We start from the raw sequence: 23,250 nt of genomic DNA, 5'->3' as shown, positions 1-23,250 counted from the left end.
CCCTGCTAGAGTGGCATGAAAACCCAGGGGTGGAATCTCAGGGCACAGTGTTCTGAAGCTGAGGGTAGAGGAAAGCAGGCCCCGGAAGCCAAGTGCGGGGAGCAAGTGTGTCTTGTCATGCCCCGGCCCATTTCCTGGGGAGAGGTCAGGGTGGTAGGTCAGAAGACAGGGAAGATCACAGGCTCTTGTCTGGGAGATGTCCACTCTGTGCGCCTAGTCAGCCCAGAGACAGATGAGATAAGCTTCTGGGAGACCTCGGGCAAGTGACTTAACCCCTGAAAGTCAGTTTCCTTTTTTGTAAAGTGAGAATAATAATAATTAATAATAATAATAGTTCCTACCTTGAGAGCTGGAGTAAGAGTGAGAGGAGATAAAGCATAAAATCATCTAGTACAGTGCCTAATGCATTGTAAGTGATCAGTAAAGCTTAGCCAATATTGTGATACATTTCTTTTTATGCACATCCCATCATTGAAACTATTTGAGCATCCTTGGCAGGGATATTTTTCAGGCCCTGGAAAGGTGGTTGGAGTATATGACCTTTAAGAGTTTTTCCAGGGCTTCCCTGGTGGCGCAGTGGTTGAGAGTCCGCCTGCCGATGCAGGGGACCTGGGTTCGTGCCCTGCTCAGGGAAGATCCCACATGCCGTGGAGCCGCTGGGCCCGTGAGCCATGACCGCTGAGCCTGCGTGTCTGGAGCCTGTGCTCCGCAACGGGAGAGGCCGCAGCGGTGAGAGGCCCGCGTACCGCGAAAAAAGAAAAGAGTTTTTCCAGCCCTGAAACCTCGTGTCTATAGCAGACAGGACTGTAGCTTGTGAGCCTGCAATGTCAGTGCTCACCCCGCTGCTCCCCACCCCCTGCCTAGAGAGATGCTGCTGTCCCCTCTCAGAGCCCAGCTCCTGTTTACAGGTCTCTTCCTTCCAAATCTGGAATCTCAGACATTTCCTGGAACTGTTCCCGGAAGGCCAAGGCCAGGCTCTGGAGGCTCAGCGGAAGAATGTCCAGCCTTTGTTCCCCATTGTTCCTGGCCAGCTCCTTTGTGGGGCCCCTAACCCAGCCGACTACCTCCCTTCCTCCCCCTTCTCAGCCTGGCCTCGGTCGGTGCCAGCTGCAGCCACGGCCCTCACAGCCTATCAAGAGGAAGTCCTTCTTCACTCCTTCTTCTCTTTCCCCTCAGATGCAGACCAAGACTGATTAAGACAATTAGAGCAAGAGAACACTGTGGTCTCTCCAAACTGGGCATTTCCAAGGGGTAAAAAATTGAGTTAAAGTAACAGAGTGACAGAGCTGGAAGAATAGGAATTGGGGTCAGAGAATAGAGCTTGGTGTTTCAGAAGCGGAGAAACTAAGAGCAGTGACAAACTCCATGGCGCGTGCCTGGGCGTATGTGTGCCAGGCATAGTGGAGTAGAATTTATGGGGTCAGGGATCTGTGGGGACAGAGTGATGAAGGAGGTATTCACATGGACCCTGAGGACAGCCAAGGGTGAACAAGAAAAGGTGTGGTGGGACAGATGGATTTACTGCACATCTAGCCAATTTGGGATTTCCCAGGTCCAGAGTCCCCCAGGCCTGCCTGACCCAGTGACTACCTGCTCCCCAGGAATGTTGCTGCTAGCAGTCCTCTTTAGTCTCTTCTGCTTATGCATTGGACTTGGGGAGACTAACCAAGTTCTCTGCTAATTATTTGATGGCAGCTTGATTTGACTCAAATCTCTATAATCCAGAAAGATGGTATAAACTTCCCTTGGGGGATAAGAGGGCAAGCCTCAAAGGAATTCAGATTCATGACTAGTGCTGTCCTCAGCTGAGTTGGAACGGGCAGGTGACTCAGCGAGGAGAGGCGCCAGTGCTGTACTGCAGGAATGGAGCCTGGAGGCTGCAGCAGCTGGGGAGGGGCCCTTGCCCCACAGTTACGTGACTCATCCCTGGACATGCCGTTGGCACAGCCTCTTTCCATTCCCAGACTCTGGACACCCAAGTGCTAAGAACTGATGGGGATTGGAAGGCCCCATTGTTCTGAGCTGTTCCTTAGGACGTTAAGACTCTTTCTCCTCAGTCCAAGCATCCAGGGCACTCAGGGATCCGTGGAGTGACGGCCGAGGGGACTTCCCAACAGTGAGGTATGTCTGGGTGGCTCTCAGAGACCACAGTGATCATTTCCAGCAACCTGTCCCATCGGCATCCTGACTGTCTCATTTCCACACGCTAAGGAAGAGCCGACTGCGTGAGTCATGGGGATGATGTTAGTCAATGGGACCCACCTCCAACTATTTCAAGGAAGCTCTGCTCTGGGACCCTGGGGATGTGCTGGCCAGTGACCAGCTTAAATACTATCTTCCTTCACCCCCTAGTTTTAGAGTTTTGGGTTTTTGTGAGTAACTCTTTCATTGCTTGTAAGAGGGAAGAGAGAGGAGAGAGATTAGGTGCTCTTCAAGGACCCTCCAGAGGACATTTTTTTTCTCCTGGTTTCTCTGGTGTCTTATTCTGTGTTTTCTGAAAATGCAGCCCAGGGACTCCTGCTGGTCAAGCTGGTGGGGTAAACAGTACTAATTCAGGTGGGATTTGATGTATCTTCGTATCTTCTAGAAAAGCATTAAAATCATTACCAGTGACATCTGCTCCTCGTGACTAGCAGCAAGGCTTTGCCAAAATGTGTGCTTGACCACAGGCACCCTCCTTCACTAAAATATACAACACTGAGCTTCCTCCTTGCTTCTGGAGCAGTCTCTCGGGGCCGTCTGAAATGCTTTCTCCTAGGCTGTAGTCCTCATTTTGCCCCAAATAAAACTTAACTCACAACTCTCAAGTTTTGCATTTTCTTTTCAGTCAACAAGATCTTCTCTTTGTCTTTGGTATACTCTAGCTTTACTACATTTTATGTAGGTGTGGAAATCTTTTAAGATATCTTGTGTGTCAACCTTCTTGAATCTGTATATTTATGTTTGTCATGAGTTCTACAAAAATTTCAGTCATTACTCTTAAAATATGGTCTCTTCTCCATCTCTCTATTCTCCCCTTTGAGCTCTTGAGGAAATGTGTGTCAGACCTTTCCATGCTACATGCCGTATCCCTTAATCTCTCTTCTCATATATTTCATCTCCTTGTCTATCTGTGCCTAATTCTGAATAATTTCTTCAGGTACAACTTTCAGTTAACTAACTCTCTTCAGCTGTTTTTAATGTGCTGTTAAACCCTTTCATTTTTATTTCAATAAATTATATTTTTATTTATGAGTTCTATTTGTTCCTTTTCAAATTTGATCACTTTTGATAGTCTCTTGTTGCTTGTTCATTTTTGTAATTTTGTCTTGTATTACTTCAAGCATTTCGTAATTATTTTATGTTTTATATCTGATAATTTCAGTATCTGAAGACCTTGGGGGTCTAAATCTGTTGCTTCTTATATTTGCTGACTTTCATTCATGATGATTTGTTTCCTTCTGTGTTAATGACCTTTCCTTGTGAACTCGTCTTTGGTTGGTCTTAGTCTCTGAAAATTTAAGGAGATGTTTTTTTCCAGAGAGGATTTGTATTTTTTATTTTAGGAGCCTGGGTTGCTACCAGCTGGGGGCCAATACCAATTTAATCCAGGAGTCTCAGGTTCAGCTCCCACACCTTGCCACTGGCCCAAGTCTGGTCTTTCATCAGTGCTAATATAAATATTTGCCCTTGGGTAATCCACATTTTATGCGTGCTAAGAAGTCAGGACTCACCTTACATTTCTAAGCTTTTATATATGCTGCTCCCTCTGCCTGGAATATGTGTCCTTTTATCCCCCCCACCACGCCCCATCTGATTAATCAATCTTTCTAAGACTAAGTTCAGGTTTGTTCTCCTCCAAGATACCTTTGCTGATGATCCCTGGTCTGGGTTAGATGCCGCTCTTACATGCCTCTGTGGCACCCTGTATCTACCTGTCGTTGCATTTTCCACACTGTATTGTGATAATCTGTTTACTTATCTGTCTTCCTCCATGAGACTCTCTTTGGTGGGGTCATGGCATAGTCACGCTGTTTCCCCAGTGTCGGGCACAGGGTGGGTCATGGTAGATTAATACATGTTTGTTGAATAAATGAAAGACACCTGAATAAATGAATGAATGAATGAGTGAGTGATGATTTTGGAATGGACAATATGGGATTTCCAGAGAGGGTGAAGGATGATGGAGGGATGCGAGAAGAAAAGAGAAAAGGGAAATGACTGGTATTTTTAGGCTGTTTGTTTGTTCTCCTTGATTAAGTGGAATAAAGTTGTCACTTTATTTCATCAAAAGTTTATTGAGCATCCAGTATGTGCTAGGCACTCTGCTAGATGCCAGTAATACAAAGATGAAGATCAAAATGAAACAAAAACAAAACCACTCCCCCCTCACCCCATTTAAGGCAGATTTGGCTTGAGCCTGGGAAGCTGGCCTCTCAGGGATGCAGAAGCGAGGTTTGGAATACAACTTGCCTGCATCTCACCTTAATCTTCACCCTTGCCTCTCAAGGCTGACCAGCATGTACCCATCTCCAAGTCCTGCATCTTCCACCTGCCTGAACAACTTTCCCCTGCATGCATTATCTCCTTCTAGATGAGGCACCTGGGGAAGTGAGGGGAGCAGTTCTGGCTAAGGAAGGGGAGCTGCAAAGGCACACCTGCTCAGAGGAGCCTGGAGAAGTGCATAGGGGCAGGGAGCTGGGAAGGGCACGACGTCCAGGTAAGAGCAGAGGGGACCAACTAGAAATGTTGTTGCCCTTGGGGCTGGGACAAAACTGGCCCCAGTGTGGAGTCGTGGGGAACAGGGACCTTGAGAGTCGCTCTGTGGGATGGTGCAGAGTCGGAGCAGGAGCTTAGGAAGTTAAGGAGGGACCAGGGATGCACTAGAGGCCTCAGGGGAGAGAGGTCAGAACACAGCGAGGGACTTCTCTTTCAGCTTTTTAATTGCGCTCTCTCTTCGCACGGTAGATTACTGTTCCTACAAACTGTTCAAGAGGCGGCGGCATGGGCGTGGCCTGGCTACACAGTGGACCAACCTCTCGGTATTCTGCTGTTTGTGTGACTGGGGAGTCTGCCCTTGTCCTGTTTCCTGGGACCTGAGCATCTGGGAGCAGGGCAGGTGAGAGGCCAGAGGCTAAGGGTTCCATCATGTCTCTAAGACATGCTGGGGAGCAATAAGCCTGCTCCTCCCCCTACCATTTTTGGGGAGAGTGGAACTTCATCCTCTTACAGCTGGAGGAAGCCCAACAACTTCCCGGGGGATAATGATTGTTTGAAAGGCTTGTTTTGTACAAAGCCAGGGAGAAGCCATAGGTATGTGGGGTCAAAAGACAGATCTTCACTTGATCTAGCCTTCTGGGCCTGAAGAATGAGTGAGAAGCCCCTTCTCTATGGAACAGAGACGGAAAGAATGCCGGGCACGCCGCTGAGGGAGGCTTTGGGAGGAGGCCAAGTGTGGGAGGCTTGAATCCTTTGCTCTTGCTAGAACCCCGGTAGCGGGGCAACGGTATGTATTGTACTTGAACTCCTCCTTCACCAGCTGGTAGGTACCGAGGTACCATATGCCTGAGAAGGGTGCTCCAAGGTGCTGCCTTCACAGTGATTCGGTGGATGCTCAGAACAGCCCTCTGTACACCCAGTAAAGGGCATTGGACTTCCCCTTAGTTTAGGACAGTTGTACGTTTGAGGCAAGTGGCCTCTCTAATCTGGGCTTGCCAAAAAAGTTCCCCAGGAACCAGGAGTTCGTTCGGAGGGAAGGGGAATGGGTGGGAAGCGTGAGGGCGCCCTAGGAAGGGCATAGGATAGCCAAGGGGGTTAGGTTACTGATGTTAGTTTCCATAAGCCCCTCCGGGGATTGGGCCGTAAATTTAATAATCTATATGGTCCTAAGAGGGCACAACCCACACGCACTGAGAACACAACTAAAGAGCCGGGAGCAAACGTAACCCGGTTTCACCATCTGATCCATCCTTCCCGCCGCGTCCCCCCATCTGCGCACGCTCACAATCGTCCACGCGCCGGAACCCTAGCGCTGGGTGAGGACCTCCATCTCCCCTCGCCCCTCGCCCCTCGCCCCTGGCGGGCTGCTGCCCCCCTGCCCTGCCCTCCCCCGGGCCGCGGGCAGCAGTGCGCGGGCGCCTCCCGGGGGGTCCCGAGGAGGCTCAGGCGCTGATCTCCACCGGGCCGGCCTCGTCTTGCTCGCGGATCAGGTGCACGCCGCCCGCAGTCCGCAGTGTGCGCGAGGCGCTGCGCGAGCGGCCGGGCGAGCTCGGGGCCCGGGGCGGCGACGTGTGCGTCCGGCCCGTGGCGGGGGAGCGCGCTGGAGAGCGCGGGTAGCGGCGGGCAGAGCGGCTGGGCAGCCCCGGCGAGCGGCCCGGCACGGCAGGCGACACGGAGTAGCCGGGCGGGCCGGGCTCAGTCGCGCTCCGAGGCTCCGGGGCGGGGTTCTCCTCGGGCTCCGGGGAGTCCTGCAAGGACACGTGCCGCGAGGGGTCAGCGGACAGCCGGCCAGGGCCGGGAGCGCGCCTGCTGTTCCAGGGCGCTGGGAATACCGAGGTGGAGGGGACATAGTTCCCTCCACACTCCGACTGCCTGGAGGGCTGCAGGCGTAGGTCTGTTTTTGCTTGCAACACAGGACACTTGACGTGGTGCCTGGCACATAATAGGTGCTCATTAAATGTTGAAATGCATTAGTTTGAGTGCTTTGTCCACTTACTCTGCACCTTCCACCTGCCTTGGACAGCATGGGACAGAGTTGGTTTATGGAATAGTAGGGAAATCACCAGAGACAGTGTCCAAAGACCTGGGTTTGAAGCCTAGATTTGCCACTGATTTACTTGTTTGATCCTGGGCAAGTCATTTCACCCCTGTCAGCCGTATTTTTCTCATCTCTAAAGTGGGGATGACACAAATATTTCTCAGGGTTATTCTGAGTCCTAGAAAGGTATACCAATATGGTATGGCTACGTAATACCAGAACATGGTAGGGGCTGGTGGAGTGTTTGTGGGGCGCCCAGCCTGAAGCTGCTCACCTTGTCCTTCAGGATGTAGAGTGCCATGGGGTTCTTCCGCTCCTGCTCTCCACTCCGTGGGAGGGTGTCTGCTGCACGGAGCAAAGAATGGGGTGGCTGGCCCAGGTACAGAACCCTTTCCACCAGCCAGCACCTACACTCTTTGCTTCCCGATGGCCAGCTAAGGCCATCGGGAAGCCAGCCTCCACCAAATGGTCCGGAATACCTGAGGTCCTACCTTGGCCGCTCCTCTCCCTGCTCTGCAGTCTTCGTGCAGTTGGTGCAGGAAGGGGCCCTGCAGAGCTGGCTTCCTTGTCGCCCATTTCGGCCTTTTCCCAGCAGCTTACTGATCTGAGTGAAGATGGGACGGGTGAGTGCGTGGCTGGGAGTTCACCTTCTGCTTTCAGGTGGTCATGATTCTGATCCATATATTCCAGGGAGTTTTGCTTCTCCAGCTTCCTCTTCTTCCTGCAAATCAACCCAGCACCCTGTGAACAGAGCTGTCGAGTGTGAGCAGGAGAAGTTCTGGGGGCGAGGACACGGCGGGGGGGAATCTGATGGCCATAAACGAGGCCTTGTAGCAGGAAGACGGGCTGAGTGCGGTGGGAGGGGGAGTAGTCCGGAGCTTTGGGATGCGTCCCATCTAGGTTTGCCTCCTGAGTCTGTCCCTATCATTGTGACTGGGCTAGTCATTTAACTAATCCGAGTCTCGGGTCGTTGTCTGTAAGCTGCAGATAATCACATTTAAAGGTAACACCCTAACCACAAACACAGTGCCTGGCTCACAAAAGGTGCCGTGTAAGTGAAACCAGTATTCATCGTGCTGGGGCTGTCAGGGTTGCGAGCACAAAATGTGGTTCCATATACAACACATGCAGTGGTAAGATGGATATCCTGGGAAGAGGTGCGGGGCCCTGGGAGGAAAGGCGTTTAAAGAGACGAAGGAAAGAACAGAGCTTGGGGCTGGGATGGGTTGAAGGATTCAGGTGCTCAGGGAGAGGAACTTGGAGAGTTACCCAGACTTTTTGGACGGTTTCCAGCAGGCACAGACTGTCACCAAGGTCACAAGGAGGAAGATGCCTCCTGTGGACAAGATTATGTAGAGGGAGCTTCTTCCTAGGGAGAGAGAGGCAGAGAGTGGGGAGAGACTTCAGAGGGGGCAGGAGGTGTGGTGAAGAGAGCTTCCTGCGGCCGAAGAAATAGAAAAGGAACCCCAGGCAGCATGGCTGGCCAGTGGTGGACCTTGCCCAGAGCTCACTTCCTACCTGTGGCTGTCCTCCAGGGAGAGCTGGCCCATCTCTGCCTCTCTCCCCCTCCAGTGGCACTCTGTCTGGGATGTCCTTAGCCTCTCATGGGCACCTGCCTCTCAGGGCTTTGAGTCCCAAGGGAGGGCAGCGGGAAACTCACTGTACACGGTGATCTTGACGGGCAGGCTGCGGCCCTGGCTGATGGGGTTCTCCACCACACAGCTGTACAGGTCATCGTCCTCCATGAGCACGCGGGTGATGGTGAGCACCTTTTGGTCGGGGGACAGGAGCATCCGCGAGTCGTTGAGGAGGGGCTTGCCGTCCTTCAGCCATGTGTAGCTGGGCTTGGTGCCATTCTCGTGCGAGCAGTTCAGGGTAAAGGCCTCGCTGAGCTCCAGCACCGTGGTCGAAGCCACTAACACCTGGGGCCTCGAAATGGGCACTGAGCCCGGGGGTGGGGGGAGCCTGTGAGCCACAGGCCAAAAAGCATCTCCCTTCCCCTTCTTAACTGCCTACCTTCCAACTCAGTCTGCGGTATTGAGAGATCATCACTCCAGCTCTTTACCACCATCCATCCACCCATCCATCCATACATCCACTCACTCATTTATTTACCCACTGTTTATTGAGCACATACTGAGCACAGGGAGTACAATGCCGAACAAGATAGCTATGGTCCCTGCCCTTGTGGACCTTCCCTTCCCTTCTTCCCGCATACCTTTCCAAGATGTCTTAAACTGACCCAGCCTGGAACATATTTTTGTTGGGCTGAGCTTAGGTCGAAATAGGTTCAAATATTGGCTCTACCACTTACTAGCTGCCTGAACTTATGCCCCAGTTTCCTCATCTGCAAAATGGGGTCCATGATATTAACTATCCCTAGATTATTATGAGCATGACATGAGTCAATATAGGCAAAGCACTTTACAATCGTTTCTGGCACGTAGTAAGCGCTGTATACGTGTTAGCTATGGCCTATCTGCCAACCTCTAACATTCCAGTTGGCTCACTCCCAAGCGGCTTTTGTGTGGGTTTTCCTGGGGTCTAGCTAATGTACTGGGTGGACGTGGCCCCAGTCCCAGTCACCAGTCCCGCCTCCTTCCCTGCCAGAGACTTTACCATCTACAGTGAGGTTGATGGTCTTCTCTCCAGTGAAGGTGTCATCGGTGATAGAGATCTCAACCTCATAGGTGCCCTCATCGGCCAGCTGCAGGTCGCTGAGAAGCAGGGAGCCGTTTTCAAAGAGGCGGATGCGGTCTCGGTAGTCGGGCCGCAGGGTACCGATGACCTCGGTGCCGATGGACTGAACCACGGTCACTGGCTTGTCCCGCTTCAGCTGCCACTTGACAACGGGTTTGTCACTGCTGGTGCTGCTGTACTGCACAGAAAGCAGGGCCGCCTTCCCCACTGTGCCATGGATCAGGCGCACCGGGCTGGTGATGTTCACCCCCTCCAGGGGCTCTGTGGACAGAGACCCACGAGGTGAGGGCAGCGTCAGGCCCTGGCTCCTAACCTCACTCCCATCTTCGAGTCCTCTGGTCTCTTCATGCCTCACCCTTCTGAACCCTTCACTCCCTGTCAGTCCTTCCTTCTTACCCTTCAACTGTAGCTCTGGCCCCTCCACTCCCCTGTCGTCCCTCACACCCATCCCTTTGCCCTCGATCCTTCTTCAATCTGGACCTCTGCCTCTGGCGGTTTTCCCTATCGCCTTCCTCTTGAGGAAGATTCCAGGTAACCCATACCTTATGTGGCCCATTTATGGAAATATGTATTGAGACTCCCCATGTGCCAGGCACTGTTCTTTGTCCCCAGGATATATCAGTGAGCAAAACTGACAAACATCCCTACCCCCTGAAACTTATAGGTCATTAGACCCTAGAGTGAATTTGTCAGATTTTCTCCTTAATTGGGCATTGGGAAAGTGAGGGATGGAGAAAGCATGGAAATGTAGATTCCCAAAGAAAGGAGGGTGTCGTGAGACAGTGCCAGTAGAGGGCAAGTTTAGGGGCCTGAGGACAACTGGACAACTCTCCGGTCATACCAAGAGCCTCCCCTATCCTTGTCCCAGCTGCACGTAGCATCATACTAGGCCTGCCCAGGGCAGAACAGTCGTGGAGATTCACCCAAACTCCAGCCCAATTTGCATCCCCTATGGAAGAGGGATCTGGGACAGGTCAAGCAAAGAGCTTGGAGTCAGAAGACCTTGTAAGATTGGACTCCACTGCTTACTGGCTGTGAGAATTTGGGCAAGTCATCCTTCTAGGCCTCACTCTTCTCTTTTAGAAAATAAGGATCATAACGATAACAAGAGCAAGTGTCTTATCCAGTTCACAGTGCAAAAGCATGATATGTATGTCAGTTATTGTGGTGTAGGGGAGAGAACACAGGATTGAGCATCAGAGATCGGGGTCCTATTGTTGACTTAGGACCTGGGAGAAGTTGCTTATCTGTTCAGGGCTCAGATTTCCCACAGGTCAAATGAGTGGTAACGAGATGGTCTCATGGTTTGTTCCAGCCCTGTAGTTAGTTCTGGGATTTTACCATCTTGTCCAATGGCAGCCCCATCCAGAGACACATCTCACATTTCAGAGATCTTTTAGGAACTTTGAGGCCTGAACAGATGCTGCTCGTTGGCCTTGTACCTGGCCTTGCAGAGCAATACAGCCACCTGAGGGAGGGGTCTTCTGGAGAGGATGTCAGCTAGGAACAGGACTGAGTTTAGCTGAATAGACACATACATGTCAGGTTCTCCGTTCCTCTGCACCCCCAGCTGCTTCCTTTGACTGTCATTGCCTCTGAAGTTCCCTCCTTCTTTCTCACCCCTATTTCCCACTCTGCTACTGCTGCAGTGTAGATTTGGGGAAGGTGAGCTGTACCTTTCCAATCCCTGCTCCTCTCCTTGTATCTCGAGGACCCAGACCAAACCAGGAGGCAATGGAACTAAAAGGTTAGTTGTGGAGATCGAAGCAAATTTTTTTTTTTCTTTTTTTCTGCGGTACGCGGGCCTCTCACTGTTGTGGCCTCTCCCGTTGTGGAGCACAGGCTCTGGACGCACAGGCTCAGCAGCCGTGGCTCACGGACCCAGCCGCTCCACGACATGTGGGATCTTCCCAGACCGGGGCATGAACCCTCGTCCCCTGCATCGGCAGGCGGACTCTCAACCACTGCGCCACCAGGGAAGCCCAAAGCAAATTTAATTTAAAAACATATCCAGTCCATTTTGGGAGCAAATGCATTGTTAAGTAATGAGCTTATCATCTATGGAATTGGTCAAGGAAACGCCAATTGACTCTTCTTTCACCTCCTTGTGCTTCCATTTCCTCCTCTGAATAGTGAGGTGGTGGGACCAGATGATCTCTAGGGGCCTTCTCCACCCTGACATTCTATGATCCATCACCTGTCAAGGATGTTACAATCATAAAACCTTAAGCATGGAAGAGACTACTTTAATGATGAAAGCCACCATATGTATGAATATTATATACTTGTTACTGAGAGGAGTCTCAATTGGCAGGAGTTAGAATGGACAAAATCAACTATTTTCAAAAATTTTTAATTAAAGGTATTTTTGTTCCCACAAAACTTTATAGAAATTGAAAAGAAATGAAATTTAGTTCTAGTTCACCTGATTTGGTCAAAGAGGTGGTGAGGGCCAGAGCCCTGTCCTCCCCAGTACCTTGGGCTGCCGCTAGGAATCCTTATGGCTCTGTGTATCAGGCTGAAATCGTTTGGCTACATGATCCTTAAGATTTCTCCGGCTCTTAGTTTCTGTGATAATTTAGATGGGATTTCCTGCCTCGCATCTGCTAGCCCGGAGATGGAAACAACCTAAGTGTCCATCATCGAATGAATGGATAAAGAAGATGGGGCACATATATACAATGGAATATTACTCAGCCATAAAAAGAAACGAAATTGAGCTATTTGTAATGAGGTGGATTGACCTAGAGTCTGTCATACAGAGTGAAGTAAGTCAGAAAGAGAGAGACAAATACCGTATGCTAACACATATATATGGAATTTAAGAAAAAAAATGTCATGAAGAACCTAGGGGTAAGACAGGAATAAAGACACAGACCTACTAGAGAATGGACTTGAGGATATGGGGCGGGGGAAGGGTAAGCTGTGACAAAGCGAGAGAGAGGCATGGACATATATACACTACCAAATGTAAGGTAGATAGCTAGTGGGAAGCAGCCGCATAGCACAGGGAGATCAGCTCGGTGCTTTGTGACTGCCTGGAGGGGTGGGATAGGGAGGGTGGGAGGGAGGGAGACGCAAGAGGGAAGAGGTATGGGAACATATGTATATATATAACTGATTCATTTTGTTGTAAAGCAGAAACTAACACACCATTGTAAAGCAATTATACTTCAATAAAGATGTTAAAAAAAAAAAAAAAGACAGCACCTACAATGTGAAGGTGATCTTAGGACTAAAAGGGTAGAAACCAGGCAAGGGACTTCTTCCTATTGGGTCGGTAGAGGATGGGCTGACTCTAGGATCCCAGAGAATAACATCTTGCAAATCAGATTATCTAGATTTATGGCATGCTGTGTTTATGTCTGTGAATAGTATCCTAGCCTCTAGGAAAGCCTTGTTTGAATGTTCCAGGAATAGGGCTGTGATGAATTTAGGAAAGACTCTTTAGGCCATATTAGGTTCAGAGCACTAAGTGTTACTTGCCTGAGGCTAGGTTGGTGATTGCTGTCATAAGGGAGTATGGCAAGGGATTAAGGTAAATCTCTGGGAGCCAGGGCCACATGGTCCAGCCCCCCTTTTACTGCCAATCTTAAAAATACATTTCCCAGCCTCCCTTGCAATTAATTATGATACTACTGAGTTCTAGCCAATACTACTAGTAAAAGTTGTGGACACCATTTACAGGCTGATTTAGAAAAACCTCCCTCCTTTTCTTTTTTAATCCTCTACCTAAAAGAAATGAAGATAAATCTCAGACTGACCATGGGAAACACATGTCAAAGTTGATAGCACTCCATCAGCTTGGTGCCTGAAAAACCTCATGGAACAGTCTTTCCTCATCCCAGGCCTAGCTCGAACCCGTGTACCCCTGCATTGGCAGACGGATTCTTAACCACTGTGCCACCAGGTAAGTCCCTAATGGTAACCTTTTAACTGGCATATCCAATGGGCTCTTTCAGGTCCTTATTATACTGGGCTCCTTGATACATTTGATGATGATTGTCTGGGAAACTCCCAACTCCCTTCACTTTCTGGATACCACAGTCTCCCAGGTCTCCCTCTGTGTCTCTGATTGTTCCTTCTGGGTCTCCTCAGTGGGCTTTATTCTCTGCCTTCCTCTGCAAATCCTGGGGTTCCTCAATGTTCCATATCTAGCTCATTTTCTCCTCCAAGGTAATATTTATTCATTATCCTTCTTTTAAATCTCACCTCTTGGCTGACAGTTTCCAAATACTTCTCTCCAACCCTCCAGCTTTAGGTTATTCAACATTTTCCCACAAATGTCTCATAGGCGTTTCAACCTCAACGTGAGTGCAACACTAGCTATCGTATCTCCCAACCTTGCCCCATTTTTTAAATGTATGGTTTCACACAGAAACCCTACCTCCTTCTCTAGATCGTTTCACTTCCTATAAATCCCTAGGTCCTGACTTTCCCTCCAAAATATTATCTCAACATCCCTCACTCCCCCTCTCTTTATTCTAATTCCAGCTCAGGTCATTTCTCTCCTGAACTATTGCAATAGCCTCGCTATGGTTTGACTTGTGTCCCCTAAAATTCATATCTTGAAGTCCTAACCCCAAATATCTCAGAATGTGACCTTATTTTGCCGTGTGGTCATTGCCAAGGTAATAAGCTAAGATGAGGTCATGCTGGAGTGGGGTGGGCCTCTAATCGAAGATGACTGGTGTCCTTTTAAAAAGGAGAAATTTGGATATACACACAAGCACAGGGAGAATGCCATGTGAAGATTAAAGTTAATCTGTCACAGCCAAGGAACTCCCAGAAGCCAGCAGAGAGCGCTGGAACAGAACCTTCCCGAGGGCCTTCAGAGGGAGCACAGCCTTGCCAGCACCTTGATCTGGAACTTTTAGCCTCCAGAACTGTGAGACAATACATTTCTGCTGTTGAAGCCACCCAGTCTGTGGTTCCAGCAAACGGATACAGGCTTCCTTTCCTATCTTGCTTGCCTGTAGTTTCACCTCCAATGCCTCACTGGAGAGTGAGGGATCTGAGCTATACTCTGGGCCCTGCTGGTTCCCAGATTAAAAACCATTCAATGTCCTCCCCCGCTCCCATTGTTTGCAAATTATATTACAGTTTCCTTAGCAGGGTTTACCAGACTCACCTAACTCCACCCACACTTTCTTCTGCAGCAGCGGTGACTGACTGGGCTGCTCCTAACATGTGATACCATTTCAAGCTGTTGACCTTGGCGCATTTTCCCAACTATAGTGTTCACTCCCACACCTATCTGTTTTTCTCATCTTTTAAAGTTCAGTGCAGACATTCCCAGGAGACCTCCCCTGACATTCCCCCACTCCCATTCTGTGCCTCCAGCACCAGCTTCCTGATGGGGCAGGTGACCTCTCTCTGATTCCTGGAACCCTCTGCCTCTCTGACTCATAGTAGTTTCTGCATTTGATTAAAATGATCTCTGCATCTTATTTGCCCCACTAAATCGTGAATTCCTAGGCTCTCTGGAATAGTGTGTGTGTGTGTGTGCGCACGTGCGTGCGTGTGTGCACATAAGCAAATGTATTTCAAATAAGATCATTTCTCCAAGAAGTTGGTGGGGGGAGGTAGGTGTCTATGGCGTGTGTGTTATGCATGGGTTGGTGTTACTCTCCCAAACCAGAAGGCCTATTATCTCCAAAGTTTTTTTCATCTCCCTTGTTATTTCACACTCAGAGAAGCCAGGGCGGCGGATGGGGAGACACAAAACCAAGATTTCCCCACCCCTCCAAGGCCCACCATAGTCCCTCGGAAAGAATGCCGGACTGGCCCACGCCAACAAGACATCCCATCAGAAACAGCTCATTGCCCTCCATCTAATGTACTGAATGCCGTGGGAGCTGCAAAGTCATGCAGGCTTTGGGGGATGGGGGGCAGGGGCCGGGCAGGAGGCACACAGAATGAAGAAATACATTCAACACGAATGCCTGAATTCACTGAGACGCTTCCCACGGTGGCTGAGCATTCTCCCCTCCTCCCACCCCAAAGGCATTCTGGCCCTCAGCTCTCCCCTCCCTCTCCTTTGAAAGCCCCGGGTCCCTTCTCCAGACCCTGTCTTACCCTCTGGTCTCCTACCTGTCTGGATCAGAAGCAGGTAGAGCAAAGGAGCGAGGCGCAGGGCATTGAAGGCTCTGGACAGGGCTTCCCTTTCTCTCTTCATTTTGGGTGGCGTTCTCCAGCTCTGGTGTACACAATTAGCATGATTTCTCCACTCTGGGCACGTCCCTTTGTACCACTCGGAGTTTCTCTGCCCGAACACAGCCCTGCCAAGTTCTCTCTGAATACACAGAGCTCTGTGTGTTGCTGCACTTGTTCTTTCCTCTCTTTCAGACCTGGCATTTTCTAGTTTCAAAGCCCTACATCCCGGGTTCGGAGGAGAGTATCTGCTTGGGAGATAATCTCCAGCACAGGGTTCAGTCTGATGGGTCCCAGCAGCCTAGCAGTTCTTTGCCGGCCTGTGCTGAGCCCCACTGCCAGGGGGAGATGAGGATTTGGGCTCAATGAATGGACTGGGCTGGGACACACACTAAATTGGACCTTGTGTGTCCCAACCTGTCCTGTCTCCACCTCACGCTCCCTGTTCCTGCGAAGGAGGGTGTGCGCCAGGGACACACCTCAATAAGCTCTGAAAATGGAGGGAGAGGAGCTTTTCAAAAGCTGGGGGGTGAGAGATTCCAGAAACTGATGAAGAAATGGGAAACTCCTGTTCCACCCCAAAGAAAGAAGATTGGAATATGGCTTGAATTCTATTATTTTCATACCTGTCCTGGTGCTGCTTGGGCTTCTCTCTCTATCATAGAATCACGTAGATGCTGGGGACCTTTCTCCAGAAGCTACTCTGCTCATTCCCCAGCCTCCAGCCCATTTCCTAGAACATGTCAGAACAAAGATGAAGGTAATAGCCCAAGAGCCTGGGGTTCTGTCACCAGCTACAGCCCAGCCATTTCCTCAAGTCTTGAGGCGTGATGAAGAGAGACACCCCAGCTCTACCCTGACCCTTCATTACCACGTCCACATCCTCTCCTGAGGGGCGTCAGTGGAATGTATGCTTGCTAACAGTGTGATCTGGGGATGGGTGTGCAACGTTGTTAATTCTCCAATTTCACATCTGTAAAAGGGGGAGAAACAGTAGCTTCCTTGTAGAAATTGTTGAGAGGATTGACGAAGATTTAGTACGGTAGGGTGCCTAGAAAATTCTTTGTTGGAGAGGTGATATATATATATATATTTTTGCGATATGCGGGCCTCTCACTGTTGTGGCCTCTCCTGTTGTGGAGCACAGGCTCCGGACACGCAGGCTCAGCGGCCATGGCTCACGGGCCCAGCCGCTCCGCGGCATGTGGGATCTTCCCGGACCGGGGCACGAACCCGTGTCCCCTGCATCGGCAGGCGGACTCTCAACCACTGCGCCACCAGGGAAGCCCCAGAGGTGATATTTTAAACTTTAAGAAAAAACTGCCTCTTCTTCTTTTCCATTACTTTAGGGATCTTTATATCTTGGTGAGACCAAAGTTTACAACTTCCCTTCTTGATTGTCTCTAACGCTGACCTTAGGTTTGTAAATTCAGTAGCTATCTCTCAAAGTATTCTTTTTACATACTGGAGACAGCTTGTGTAAGCCAGGTTTCTAGAACTGAAGATTGAGTGCATGGTCCATCTGAGCCAAAGGATGGGGAGGAGAGGTGGGAAGCACTGCTTTTGAACTTCACAGAGGAACTCCAAAAATATTCTGAAATACACAAGTCAGATTTTTTTCCTTTTGCATCTTTATGGTTGTGACTTTTTCCTACCCAGCTCAAGGCGCTTGTCTGCCTCTGGTAGAGTTAATGGTGTTTCAGCATGAAAAAGAGAAAGGCAATATTCAGCTTCTGACATCGAAAATCGTATTTTAGAGTCAGTAGCAAGACGAAAGGCTTGAAAGCCAGTGTTTGTAAGGTACAGAAGGATATTTTAATTTCTTTTATCTGCTCCTTTGATGTATCACAGAGCAGGCTGTGGACCAGATCATAGCGTTCTTCTATAGTTGTAGACAAATGGCCTCTTTTGCCTGTGATGGTTAGGTCCAGAGGCTTATTGTCTGAGGTAAAAGGATATGATGTTCAGGAAATAGAAAGCCTGAACTCTGCCTTTTTCATCCTGAAGGACTGTGGAAAGAGAGCTGCGATAGAGGGAGACCTGGGCAGGATCGAAGTTCTCCACATCCCCTCCAGGGATGACCTTAGGCTCCTTACACCCACGCAGAGTACGAAAGTGCCCCAAAGTGGCCACATGTTCCCTTGAGGGGACCCAGAGGTACTGGAGGGTAAAGCACCAACAGAGGGCAGGACAGGGAGCAAAGGGGCCGCACTGTGCAGGTGATAGCTGGGCCACCAACCGCCCCTCAGACGAGAGAGCAACCTAGACTCGTGCAGAGACCAGTGGGAGTCCTGAGAAGGCCACACAGGTCCTGGGACACCATCTCCCGCCTTGCCACAAGGACCCCTAAGCCACACCACGTATGCTCACACTAACCCTTCTCAGAGAAGAGCTGGGTTTGGGGAAGAAACTGGAAAGACTGATCCAATCAGAGACTGAGCTACCTCAAGAGAATGTTCAGGTGGTTGGGTTAGACTGAGTTTACCAGGATGGACTGACTTTTGGTTTTCCTCTGCTGCCCTGGGCGGGGGGTGGGTGGGTGGGAGGCTCACATGGGAGACCCCGGCAGCTGCAAAGGCGCAAAGGCACCACTGTGCCTTTGCACAACTGAGTGTACGAGGAGCAATTCTGCAATCCTGCTTCAGGTGTTTTAAGATGAGTAGCCCTACAGAAGCGTATATCATCTGCTTCTGTGCTTTCCTCATCTCAAGAACAGAGAGTTCTTGGATTGAAGTGCTGTGTCTTATTGGCCTCTGTAGCCCTACTGTGTAACACAGGGCGGGGCACATAGTAGGTGCTCCGCAGATAGTTGCTGACTATTGAATGGGCGAAAACTTGTGGTGGGTCGGGGGACCTCTCCAGCAGCTGGTGGAGTGGAGGGCGACTGTGAGGGGGACTGGGGGAGAGGAATGACAGCGGGGAGGGCACCAAACAGCACCTGCAGATGACAGAGTGATGCGTGAGCACACATGCGGCACCCCTCTTGGAATTCCCAGAAGTAACTGGGATTCACCTTGAGGCGGGCCACCGATCCAATAGGCAATGGGTGACAGAAACATAAGGTAACAGTCCAGCCAACTTAGTCTCACACACAGCACGTACCGGTGATCTCACCTGTCTGAGCTGACCTTGTTTTATCCTTCCATGCATTCCTTGGGTTTTTCCCTGTGGGTGTGTCTGTTCCAGCTAATTGTTGATGATTCAGACTGGGGTTTTTGTTTTTTTGTCTTTCGTTCTTTTCTTTTGGTACGGATATCCTGATTATATATATATATATATATATATATATATTACTTTTCTTTAGCTCTGAAGAGGGTTGTCCCCCTTGGGATCAGAAAACATGGTTACTGTGGCCATCTCCTCATTAGCCTGGAAGACTCTCCAGGGCAGGGGCTGTAATTCCTCATTCTTATGTGCCTCCTCCCAGGGAGGAGCTCTGAGCTCTGCATAACACGGCTATTAAACAATGTGTAGACACACGGCTTGACTGTCGGCATCCAAGGCCTGTGCCCTTACCTCCTCTGAGCACTTCAGCAGATGCATTTCCGCGGGCATCGTCCTCTCCTGAGCAGCTCGGCCCGGTCCTCTTGGCCCTCCGGCTGCACACAGGTGCTTCAGGCCACTCTCATTTGGCACCCGCTCTGGGGCTCCGGGATTCCGACCCTCCCCTCCCCCGCATGCATGGCAGCCCTGGCCTGCTGTACTCAGGACGCTATGCTGAGCACCCAGGCAGTGGCCCTGCAGCTCAGAATGGAAACCTCCCCCAACACACACACACACACACACACACACACACACACGAATGACGTATAGATAAGTAGGTTTTAATAACCCTACCATTAGATTTAAGAATGTCCCTGCCCACGTGGCCTCTTCTCTTGTCTCCAGGCTGCATGAAGAATGCTCTGGCACCGATACTACTGGAGAGCTTTGGTCCTTGCTAATACCATAACGTCAGTGGGGACTTTTATATTTAGCATCCTCCCCCTCCTTCCCTTCATTCACTTCCTGTTATCAATTGAGTCAAATCTGTCTCCTCCACTAAACTGTAATTAATCTTTGGTAGCAGAATGAAAAATAATCTAACAAATGGCACCCAAATTCCTCTTATAGAGTAAATTGTCTTTAGCAAGAAAAATATCTAGATACGCCACATGGAGTGGAAGGTAAGGTCTAGCAAAAGGCATCAAGACACAAAAAGATAAACCCCTGTGCAGTAGAGATAAACAGGAACTGGGGACGGAGAAAGAGCAGCGAGGAGAGACATGAGGGGTCGGGGCGAGGAAGCAAGGGGCAGGGGGCTGAAAACAACTGAAGAACAACTTGCATTGTTACGCTATAAACCCCTTCTCCTCTGTCTTCTTCAAAACTCTAAGAAAATTTTACTGCACACAAATTGCAGTATGTGTGTGTGTGCTTCTAGCTGATAGAATATGGCAAAGGTGATAGGGTAGCCACTCCCTTGGTTAGATTATGTTATATAAGACTTAGCAGACCAGAGAGACAGAGAGAGAGAGAGAGAGATGGTCCCGCTGACTCTGAAGAAGTCAACTGCCCTGTTGTGAAACAGCCTCGTGGCAAGGAAATGCTGGTGGCTCTAGGAGCCGAGAGCTACCCTCAGCTAATAGCTGGCAAGAAAATAGGAACCTCAGTACTACAGGCACAAGGAACTGAATTCTTCCAATGACTACATGAGCTTGGAAGAGGACCTTGAGCTTCAGAAAGGAATGCAAACCAGCTGACACCTTAACTGAAGTCTGATGACACCTTGAGCAGAAAATCCAGCTAAGCTGTACCCAACCCACAGAAACTGTAAAGAAAAATAAATGTATGTTGTTTTAAGCTGCTAAATTTGTGGCAATTAGTTATGCAGCATAGAAAACTAATACGGGTGTGTGTGTGTGTGTGTTTACACACTAAGACAAAGGACGGAGTTCCAGGTCTGCCTCAACAAGGTAGGCAAGAGTACAGCACATATAGAACAGTGAAATGATCTCTAAAGGGACTAATTCAGGTGAAGCAGGAGTTTGGAGTCAGAGATAGTGCTGAGAACTTAGGCCTTCAGAAATTTGGAGAAATACTGGTATCTTAGTCCGGGTTGCCCCAGAGGCAGACTCCAAGGCAAGAAGCTAAATAGTTTATTTGAAAGGTGATCCCAGCAAACAGGTAGGATATTGGGGGAATGAGAGATGGAAGGGAAGGAAGCCAGTGAAGGTTGCACATGAAGCAGTTTACTACCGTGTGGACAGCTAGAGCTTAACTGTGGGAAACAATGAAGAATAAGCCTCAGAATTATCCCACCCGAGGGGCAAGGGAGCTGGGATATTTATCCACCAACTGCCATCAGATATGGGTCGAAAGCTGCTTCTCCGGGGTAAGGAGAAGTTAATTCCCCAGATTTCTGGGTGACCTTGCAGGAAGGTAACCTGTCCAAACCTTCTCCCCTTCTCTAACTGCTCTCAAAGTGTGTGTGTGTGTGTGTGTGTGTGTGTGTAAGCTACTCCTACTGTCAGGCACTTTGTATCTATTTGTTCGTTTAATTCTCCCAGTACCTCCTTTTCAGTAGGTATTATCACCTCATTTTACAAACAAGAGAGACTAAAACTTCAAGAAGTTAGCAATTTGCTGAGGTCATATAGTTACTAAGTGGCAGAACCTGGATTAGAAACCCAGGTTAGTTGCTAACAAAGCTGAGGCTCCCGACCACCTCTCTGGGTCATCAGTCGGAAGTCCAAATCCTGGTCTAACCCTTTACCCCCAGCACCCACCCTCTGACTAAGCCCCAGGATGTAAGGTGGACCTCTCTGCCCACTCCTGGTGCCCTCTCTTGTTGCTGAAGTTATTTTCGATTCTTTGTTCCATAAACCTATATGTGAACGGTGCCAGAGCTGTCCCTACCATCGGTTCAATTTGCCAGAAAGGAGGGAGAGGGAGGACGAAGATTTGTGGAGCTGCTGTGCGTTGCCTGGGAACGAGGAATTTGTGTGAGGCTTTGAGTTGAGACAAGGCAGGGCCCTGCTGCTCCAGCAACCAGCGAACCAGGGACAGATTAGCCAGCTCTCTCTGGAACAAAACAAGCTTTCTGTGGGCCTGGAGAGTGAGGAATGGCCCTTCCCAAGGACATTTCTTCTTTTCTTTTTCTTTTTAAAGTTCCCCACCTCTGGTTCGCTTCTGAGAAACATCAAATATGAACAGAGATGGGAGTCAAAAGGCTCCCCGTGCCCTCCCTGGGGCCTTCATCCTGAACGTTGGTTTTGCTGCCTGTGAGTTCAGTGAATGTGAGGGGACGCCTGGAAGAAAAGCGTTCTACAGATAGGGTGTCTCAAAAAGGCGTGGGGTTTACTAGCAGAAACAATGTGATCCTGCAACAGCATGGGGTCCAGATTTCCATAAGCTAGGGAGGAGGTGCTCCCAGTTCCAAAGTGGAAAACTTGAAAACATCAAAGTGTTTTATGCTGAGAGTCAATATTTGATTTCTGAATAGAATTCCCACCCCCTCAGAAACTGAGAGGAACTCAGGCTTGTGTCCACGGTCGATGAACGTGCCCTATTCAGCAACTCTCCAGAGGAACAAAGAGGAGACATGAATTGGTATTAAAGCGTGGAGAGATCCAGCTTTCGTTGACCTATTTGAGATGTGGCGAGGACATTCTAGAAAACATCTCTGGATTTCTGTTCATGTAAAGCTTCAGTGATCAAAGAAAAACACGTTGAAAAATCATGGGGAAGCCACAAATTACCTCCAACTCATGAATGGCTTCATTTTTTCTTTTCTCCTAGATCCTCAGATGGTGTCCTCCCACCAACCTTGTCAGGAACGGGTTTGGTCCCATCCTCCCTCTCCTGCCCTCCTCCCAAAGAGGGAGGCACAGAAATGGAAATCAGCTGGCCAGCATCTAATAACTGCCTACTGTGTGAAGAGCACTGTGTTCCAGACTTTAGTAAGAGGAGTGGGATGTGGGGAAGGGTGTCACATTCAAAAGTAACAGAAAACACAATCCTTGCCTAGGTGCTTAACTCTAGTTGCGAGAGATGCATCTATATCTATAATACTGTTGATAATATATTTGCATTGCCCCTTATAAACTGTCTTTATTTATTTATTTATTTTTAATATTTTATTTATTTGGCTGTGCCGGGTCTTAGTTGTGGCGTGCAGGATCTTCAGTTGCGGCACGCAGGATCTAGTTCCCTGACCAGGGGTTGAAGCCAGGCGCCCTGCATTGGGAGCACGGAGTCTTTAACAACCGAACCACCAGGGAAGTCCCCCAATAAAGGGATTTATTATCTTATATAACCAGAGCCCTAAATAAGGGCATCTCTGTAACTTGTAAAAGTAAGTGGCTCAGCAATGTTATCAAGGATCCAGGTCCTTTCTGTCTTGTTATCTACCAGTCCCAGCTTCTTTTTTCATCGTACTTATCACCATTTGAGACAATATGACGTAGGGGTTAACACAGACTCTGAAGCCAAACTCCCTGAATTTGAAATATGGCTACCACGTTACTAGGTGTTGAGTTAAACTACTCAATCTCTCAGTCTCCGTATCTGTAAAATGGGGATGATTATTATAGTATTACCTACCTCAGAGGGTTGACTTGAGGATTGAATGAGTTGCTGTGAGGATTAAACATGTAAAATGCTTAAGCAACCTAAATGCC

The 23,250-nt window shown here is 49.3% G+C and overlaps 1 protein-coding gene and 1 long non-coding RNA gene across 13 annotated transcripts; one reads left to right on the top strand and one right to left on the bottom strand.

Annotated features, from left to right (window-relative positions):
- The first annotated feature begins 1,980 nt into the window (after nt 1-1,980).
- On the top strand, nt 1,981-22,661 carry LOC116757816. Its single transcript, XR_004351092.1, has 3 exons — nt 1,981-2,121; nt 13,176-13,346; nt 22,370-22,661. It is a non-coding gene; the product is annotated as an uncharacterized LOC116757816 (long non-coding RNA).
- HEPACAM (hepatic and glial cell adhesion molecule) lies at nt 4,264-19,793 on the bottom strand. Of its 12 annotated transcripts, XM_032640126.1 has the most exons (11): nt 19,427-19,470; nt 19,106-19,188; nt 16,461-16,562; nt 16,216-16,322; nt 15,530-15,701; nt 9,356-9,697; nt 8,397-8,678; nt 8,006-8,105; nt 7,216-7,457; nt 7,011-7,081; nt 4,264-6,446 (listed from the first exon to the last, which is right to left on the bottom strand). In XM_032640126.1, exons 4-11 carry the CDS (start codon nt 16,249-16,251, stop codon nt 6,141-6,143), a joined length of 1,551 nt encoding a protein of 516 aa, XP_032496017.1. In that variant the 5' UTR covers nt 16,252-16,322; nt 16,461-16,562; nt 19,106-19,188; nt 19,427-19,470; the 3' UTR covers nt 4,264-6,140. The 12 variants fall into 12 exon arrangements, with proteins under 12 accessions (XP_032496017.1, XP_032496018.1, XP_032496026.1 ...); XM_032640127.1 differs by lacking the exon at nt 19,106-19,188 and having other exon boundaries at nt 19,427-19,793; XM_032640135.1 differs by having other exon boundaries at nt 15,530-15,717; nt 16,216-16,562.
- Nucleotides 22,662-23,250: the final 589 nt, after the last annotated feature.

Source organism: Phocoena sinus, chromosome 8 (genome assembly GCF_008692025.1).
Source record: "Phocoena sinus isolate mPhoSin1 chromosome 8, mPhoSin1.pri, whole genome shotgun sequence".
In the NCBI taxonomy this organism is placed as follows: Eukaryota; Metazoa; Chordata; class Mammalia; order Artiodactyla; family Phocoenidae; genus Phocoena; species Phocoena sinus.
The sequence above is the reverse complement of the archived record's forward strand: the minus strand, read 5'-3'. Positions and strand labels throughout refer to the sequence as shown.